Source organism: Thermobia domestica, chromosome 1, assembly GCF_964235325.1.
Source record: "Thermobia domestica chromosome 1, izTheDome1.hap1.1, whole genome shotgun sequence".
NCBI lineage: Eukaryota > Metazoa > Arthropoda > Insecta > Zygentoma > Lepismatidae > Thermobia > Thermobia domestica.
In genome coordinates, this window is record NC_137454.1 from 26,942,151 (window position 1) to 26,950,590 (window position 8,440).

The 8,440-nt window shown below is 32.5% G+C and overlaps 1 protein-coding gene across 4 annotated transcripts in view; it reads left to right on the forward strand.

The window, feature by feature from the left end:
* Positions 1-5,579, forward strand: part of pnut (septin 7-like protein pnut) — a 451,701-nt gene extending 446,122 nt beyond the window's left edge. For all 4 annotated transcript variants that reach the window (XM_081755586.1, XM_081755609.1, XM_081755617.1 and 1 more), the window contains one exon: positions 1,017-5,579. In XM_081755586.1, coding sequence (XP_081611712.1) covers positions 1,017-1,065 — 49 coding nt within the window. In that variant the 3' untranslated portion in view covers positions 1,066-5,579. The remainder of the gene's footprint in view (positions 1-1,016) is intronic.
* Positions 5,580-8,440: the final 2,861 nt, after the last annotated feature.

An 8,440-nucleotide genomic window follows, 5' to 3' on the forward strand; every position in this document is an offset into this window, starting at 1 on the left:
TGGCTATTCATTAATACTCTACAGTATATTCACTGGGTTGTCTAAGTACAATAGGAGTTGCAGTACCATGCAGTACTTGATCATCTACCACAGGATTAAAATTTGTGTGGCTGTTGAGGGTGGGGTGACGTAATGGTTAGCACTGAGTCGCACTATTTCTTGTTCTCAGTTTTCGTTGAATTCGCATCCATTCAGGGATATGGTTGGTGTGAGTAAATGTCGATTAGTTCATCCCATTGCTCGTGTGAAAGCAAAGTTTCTTATGTTCTAGAGAACTGCGTTCTTCAGTACATTAACGTATGCATTTTTAAGAGTGAATATTGTTGCCTGTGTGTTGTCATGGATTTTATTTTGCTGCAATATTTCACAAACCTTCCGTTTGCTTTTTCCAGCAGACTTTTTCTCTGGATTATTTCTTGAATAGATACTTATTCATGTTTTCCCTCATGTGTACGGGAAAAAAGGATTACTTCAACAATTAAAGTTAAAATTAAGTAGATGAGTACGCCTATCCTTCTCCTAAGAGAAATTAACCGACATAGCTGCCATACGTTCATAGCAAAATGTTCTACGTACAATTCATCAATTCTTAGAAGAGGATAGGCGTACAAATCTACGTAATTTTAGTTTTAAGTGCTGAAGCTATTTTTTCCCCGTATACAAGAGAAACAATATGAATATGTAGCGGTTGAAGAAGTAACACAGAGAAAGGAAAATGTAAACTGCAAGGTGTGAAATATCGCAGTAAAATATAACTCAGCGACTCACCACGAAGATAACAATATTTTCCCCTTCGTACGTTCTTCAGTTTTGATTTACATGTATTTTAAAATTGTAAAATAACTCGAGTTGTACATCAGAACTCGTAAATATGGGGGGGAAAAGGCGTACCTATAACAATAGATAAAAAGGTTGAGATATTTTTTTTTCTCATTTGAATATAACTACTTACTAATTTATATATGTGTGTCTGTTGTGAATTTAGTAATTAGTTTCTTTTAATTGTTCTCTTGTAGACAAGTGGACGGCAAAGAGAAGAACAAAAAGAAGAAAGGACTTTTCTAGTATCTGTTGTTGTGTGTTGGCCAAATCATACAAGGCTTCCTTTGTCATCATCTCAGCGGACAAGTTGAACACTTGGTCCTTTCGATTTGCTCTTCTCAGACAACTCCTCCAACTCAACAACAAACTGCCACATGACTGGCTACCAGAGCTAGCAGCTGTCAGTCATTTTTGTAACACTTTTCCAAAAGAAACAAACTCTTTGATATGTATTTGTTCTTGGTTCAGTTTTTCTTGCGTATATTTATGTTGTGCAGACTTCTTAACAACAGGACAAGTTGGTAACAAAATACACAATTCATCTGGTCACAATTGTATATTAAAGAGAGAGAAAAAAGGAAGGAATTCGTGTTGTCAGCAAAAATTGAACTTACATTTTTGCTTCGCATAACTATTCCTAGACTTTTAAGGTTTCCTGTAGCAATGGTTACCACTGTTTCGAAGATGGAAGAACACTGAACTAGACATTTCGTTTAAGAAAGAAGACATTTAAGCACTGTCGGGGCCACGATTCAACACATTTCAAAAGAAGAAGCAATCAAGGTTATTTGTTCACAAGGGTGTTTAAGCTATGCACTTTTATAATTCATTTTTGTTTATCTACAAATAAGTTTGTACATTATATCTCTGTTCTTTTTTTTTAATTGTTATTTTGTCCATGGCGATGTGTTGTACTTCTTGTACACGCTTTATACAATACATATAAATTATCACAAGTACTGCCATTTCAGGGAAGTATTAACAGCTGATACATAATTATATATTTGGACACATCATAAAATAATATTTCAACCTAAATTATTCAGATTTTGTCCCAACCTAATTAAAACTGTTTAAAGTGATTACTAAACTAAACTTAATTAGACAATTTAAACGGATATTTAATGATAAAATTACATCAACTTTTTTGTAGCTCGATCTTAAGTCAATCCTTGTAAAATTAGCTGTATTTTCGTTCTTTTTGTTACCAGCTTTTCTAAACTGTAAAACAAAGAAGTTGTAACATATCCTAGAATTAAAGTGTATGGAATAGTGGTACAAGTTTTAGCAGCTTAGAATACACAGGATGGCATTATAACATCATAACATAGTCGTGTGGTAATTCTCAACTGTAAACATCGTCTTAAGAAAAGAAATTACTGCCGCATTTTCGCCATTCTTTCTGTTCTAGGATGGTAAGTTAATTTTTAACACTTTCTGGTATAAAAGAAAACTAGACATTGCGATTAATCACAAAAGAATTGTTGTGTATTTCAACAAAAAACTTCCAAGATAAGAAGGATAAAAAAAGAAGCAATAAAGAAAGAAAGGGAAAAAATAGGAAGTTGCTTTTGGCAGGTAATTAGGTATATACAGCATTTTTTTGGTTCCGTAACTTTATCTTGAAAATCTGGGATGTGATGGTTGTGGCATCGTTTCGTTCATATATTGTTGAAGGATGACTGTATTGAATTCTAAAATAACAAATTTTTGTTCGACATAATATTGGCAAGATTTTCATTTCGTTTGTACGAAAGGTAGAAGAGAATTTGGCACGAATATTACTTTTTGATACCCACATACTGTACAGTTTCTCTGTTGCACAGCATATAAGTTATGGTAAAGCATATAGGAAGACAGAAAAAATAGGCTTTGTACTAAGTTTTATGATTTGTGCAGACTTAACGCCGACTTAGTGTAAATGCTGCAACTTATTTTTCTTCCAAAATACATAAAACTATATACCAAAATCTTCTGAATGTTATATTATGTTTTACATGTGAAACTCCTACAGGCTTCCAAACCTGAGACTAAAAGTGCAACATGTTTTCAGAAGACCAGAAGATAATTGTTATGTACGTTATTGAAGAACGTGCCATATATATATATATACACTGTATGTATAAAAGAAATATTGAATTATTCTGTCAATTTCTGTCCTGTTCGCTAAATGACGTTGGGTTGTCGTCTACCATGTTTGGCGTCTGTCAAGTGTGGTAGGAGTTCACAAAAGACAATAACAGACGGTTGGTTTTTCCAGGAGCTTAAGTAGTAACATAAAGAGAGAAAATTGTATATTAGTTTTGAGTTACCAAACTGTATAAAACTTCTACAACTTTACGTTTTCTTAATTTTTCTTGTGGCAGAACTGTTTCCCGTAGGTATGACCAGGGAACATTGTAGACTTGTAGATATTGAAATACCGACTTCTGGCTCACTTGGACGCTAACCTGAAGAAATAAGAAAATATATTTTCGCCTTTTTTCGTATTGCGTAGATAATTCAAACATGAATGTTTATAAACATAAACAATCTTCATGAGTAAAGATTACTTAATACAATAAAAGAAAGGACCATGATCATTGATACCAGTAGCAAAATGTTCAGGTGTTGGTGCAAAACAGTTTTTGGTTCCTGAGAAACACTCAATTGTATGTGTTCCAATTCTGAAGATAAATTAGAAATGTCCGCTAAATGGTGTTCACTCTCTATTAATCAAATAAGAATACAAGTTTTCTTTTTTTGCTTTTAGGTTTATTTTCATTCGTGTTTTGAGTAGTTTACGAAAGCCGAAGAAAAGGCTGAAAATGCCATACTTTTCATTGGTCCATAAACTCTCCACATTTTCAGTCGTATGTAAAATATTGTCAGTGATTATATATGTAGTCAAACATACTTGTCAAACACATCCTCATAACCAGAAAAATAATGAATGAATATAACATTCCAGTGTAACTCGTTAATTAGCATTTTATCCATGATTGTGTGAAACTTTATTGATCTTCCCGTCAAAGTTCAGTAATATCCAAGTTTTAGAATAGTCAAGTACAAATATGCGCTTGTAGGTATACAGACGTTTATTTTTGTATTCTTGCCATTGATCTATGAGTAGTGAAAATAGATAATAGGAAAAAGAACTTGTAAATATGTTATTTTCGCTTGTTAAATATCAACCTTGACTAGACAGTCAACGTAGTACCAGAAACTCTCAATACAATATGAAGCTAAAACGATGTTACGTTTCTGAGTGTATATATAGGGATCAAACAAAGTGCATGGTTCTAAAAATTTTCTACACATATACTTTCAGTTATTTAATTGGCCATTTAAAAGTACCGTGTGTTGGAAGTTCGTTGAGCTGCAAAATTAAATAGGCAAATTTAGATCGTAACCTATAGAAATTAAATACTTATATCCTTTTAACTACGTTCAAGAGCATAATAATATGTGGCGCAATTTGTCATGCCGTTTCATTTCTTAGACAAAATCGTGATTTTATTGTCAAAGATAATATATAAAGTTTCTTAAGATAGAGGTCATACTTGAAATTGTGACTTGCATAGTTTGTGACAGTTATGAGTACTTCATATTTATAAAAATGTTAAATAATGCCAGCAGTAATATCAAGACAGTTCGAAAATATGTTTTTGATTTCTTTGTAAAACGTCTTGTAACTTAAAAAAAAAAAAAATGTATTCTTCATAACATTGGTATTTAATAATGAACTACAGTTGTTGAAAACTACAAAACTACAAGTAATAAGTCTAATATTTTAATATACTTTGCTTTTGTATGACTTGAAACGAGTTGACCCAAAATATGGCTAGCAAATTGTTATCTTACCCTCAGTTTTCAATCCGTTATAAAGATTTCATGCTTCACAGTTGCAAGTAATAAATACATTGAGCTCTTAAAGTTGAAAATGATTTAAATTAGGTTTAATTTTAAAATTCATCGTCTACAAATATAATTACAATTATAATGGATACTTATGGAAGAAAGGTGAAAAAATGTAACATAACATACAAATATTCCTCTGAAATAATAATTATTTCCAAAAAGTTTATTTGCAAAATTTCCGAATTGGTATATTTGATACATTACTTGTGTTCAATATCAGAATAGAATAACGAATTATGCACTTTTAATTTGACCCCACTTCTTCAATAGTATACCATTCAAAGTTAAGAAGTGTATTGTACAGTTTTTCGTTTGATATAATGGATATTATAGTTAATTTGTACTGAGCGCCAGAAGTCGGAATTAGATAATTAATGACGTATCCTTAATCATATGCAAGTAAATTAATTTAAAATAAAGAAAACAAATAATTCGTATATCCATAATATAAAGAACTATTTAAAAAAGGAAGCAACGCCATTGATTTAATCAGATGTATTATTTCCATAATTTTGTAAATGAAATTGATCGTATATAATAATATATAATATAACAATGCATTTGATGTTTGTATTTTTGTCCATTTCACGTTTAAACTGAAAGTGAGATTTTTATACGATGTGTAGTGATGGCCCATCAGTTATTCGTTTATTTTTTTGATGCGAATCGATCGGTACCTGATCACCTGAGCATCAGAAGAGAACCCTATTTATATTCTTTGCTGCTTTCAAGCAAAATAAAACAAACAAACATGATTTTGAGAGAGTTTCTCAGCAACAATGTAGTATTTGAAATGTCATTTTTTTTATTTTGCTTTCAGAGGTGTAAAATACATGAAATATATTTAATTCACCCGATTCATGTTTTCTTTTTCTGTTTGTAATAAATTTTGTTCTTTCCTCTTTTAATACAAGCATTCTCTGAGAGAGAGCGTCATTCTCAAGAATAAATGGCTAACAAAAGGCAATACCTAAGTACCTATTCTGTGAAGGCTGATAATTAAGTTTTTAGAAAGACTGAAGCAAGTAAAATGAAATGCTTTATACTCACCGCAGTAATTCCCAGAACTAAGTGTAGCGTCTTCGAAGTAGACGGTCCCTATCATCAGGTTTCTTAAGAATGGAAAAGGTTAAAAAGTTAAAAATATGAAAAGGTGAAATGAAAAAGAAATATTGAACTCGAAGTACATATATAGGTGTTTCAAAACAACGTTTGGGGAATTACTCCTAACACCAAGATAAGACAAAAGGTATAGGACCAACCTAGATACACAAATGCTTCCTTTCGGAGATATAGACTGCCTGAAACGAAAAATGAACTATAAAGGTTCATAGCTCCAAAACTATGGGACCTACCTTAGTCGGGTGAAGACTTCACTTAGGAACTAGTATGTGCCCTGTGCCCTTCCAAAAATCCATGTTTCAGAATCCTAAGGTACTCTTGCAATAATTTTTATGGAGGGACTTTAGCTACGGGCATATAATTTGGAGTACTCACCAACTCCCTCTATAAAAATTGTTGCGGAAGTACCTCAGGATTCTGAAACATGTATTTTTGGATAGGACACATACTAGTTCCTAAGTGAAGTTTTGACCCGACTACGGTAGGTCCCATAACTTTGAAGCTATGAAACTTTCAAGTTCATTTTATTTTATTTATTTACTTATTTATTTTATTTTATTTTTTATTTTTATTTATTTATTTATTTATATGTTTTTGGTAGCCTATAACTCCGAAAGAAAGTATTTGTACACTCAGGTTGGTCTGTACTTTTATTATCCATTTCATAAAGATAGGCCCCTGACTTCGCGGTGCTGCCGTGACGTCCAGTCAAAACTTATACTGCATTGTCGTACCTCGTTGGAATTGTTGGAATGTTGTCTTTTCAATACTTAAGACATACAAATTTTCTTTGTACTGTGTAGTGAGAAAAAAATAGAAATTAATGAAAAAGTGCGTATTTTTTCGTACTTTTTTGGTAAATCAATGTTTATAGGACTATATCTCGGAAACGAGATAACATAAAATAATTTCCTGTGCACGATATGTAGGTGCATCTATTACCTGTAAGCTCTGAAAATTTCATTACTCAACACGTAGTAATTTTCTTGTTATTCAGTAAAAAGTGAGACATCATTATCTCTGAATTGCTGCGGTGTATTAACAATCTGAAAAAAACTTTTAGAAAGATCTTAAAATAGCTTTTTCATCCAAACTGTTTTGACTTGTTTTAAAAGATAAACAATCACAAATATGACATTATGATTATTTCTGCTTTGCGCCCTTCGCTATCGCAGTTTATACGGAGTGCTACGTTGCCACATTTTCCTGGCGCGTATAGACTCTCAGCCGGACGGGTATTTAAACTTGTCACGCACACTGCCCGGCACTTTTTAGATATATTTTTAAAATGTAATGTCTCCACAGATTTTAAACCAATTTCTTAGAAATTAACAGGATATACAGTAAATGTACCAAGTGTTCAAAATTAGAAAAGCAAACTCTTATCTTGTTTGGATTTGCATGTGATGGTCCTCGAAAATTTGTTGCTTTTTGTCAGTTTTTCACTTATTGCACGCAGTACAATATACACTTGCACAGAAACAAAAACATGCACAAAGTTTATTATATGATACAACCTTAGTTGATATGTAATATTGAGTTTACACTTCACAGAAAATCTGTTTTCAGATCTAAGAGCTCCAAGCTACATTAGAATCTGCCTTTGAATAGGAATGACGCGTTTTTTTTTTTTCGGTGCAGCTTCAGGTTTACTTGAAACAGAGGTACTAACTTGTTCACTCCCGGATACGCCACTGAGCACAGAATAATCAGTGTCCTTACTATTAATTACTAACTCATAACCGTCTGAGTCGGAGTCATTCATCAGTTCTGCAATTTCATTATCGCTAAACATTTTGCCTCTTCTTCTTGTAATATCGCCGCTCGTGAAGGAATATCTATTTTTTTTTTTTCAATCAAAAAGCACAAGATATACTCACAAAAATATAAATGCCCATTCGTCCGTTTCATTGCAATGAACCCATATGATGTGAGTGTGTGTGGAAGTTTTTGACGCCTACGAACCGAAGGGAAGTGTTGAAGATTTAATCAGTGCGACGTGATTAGACGCAAATACAGCCCTCGTCACCTACTCATTGCATTGTTTACTTTCGTTGAAAGAAAACAAAGGACTCATTCTGTGTTACATTCGGCAGGGTAATTGATCGCAGAACGTGGGTGAACATATGATTGCCAAGGCTACAGTAGGGCTACATTTCTTTTTAACCTTTAACATGTTCGTAAGCTGTAGAGTGTGTATACTGATAGATCTTGAGGTAGAAATGGAGCCATTGTTTATAAATATTAGGGAAGATAGCAGGAGCAGCGATGAGTCAACACAGCCATGACGAAAGTGAATGAAGTAAGTAGATTAAGAGATGAGTTTTTGGATGTGTTTCTTCAACGTTTTATTTCGATTACATTGAGATGTGTACACTCATGTCCAAAATTATTGTCGCATATCTATAACTGTTTTCATGTAAGAATATAATTTGATAATGATTTTGCAGGGTACTTTTAATACTGATACTATATGTAGAGTGGGGAAATGTATATTTGTAATAAATTTCATAGGAAAAGAATACGAAAATTAGCATGAGTAAAACAAAATGTTCCTAAATGGATAAGAAAATTTTAGTTTCGTTTTATTGTTCTT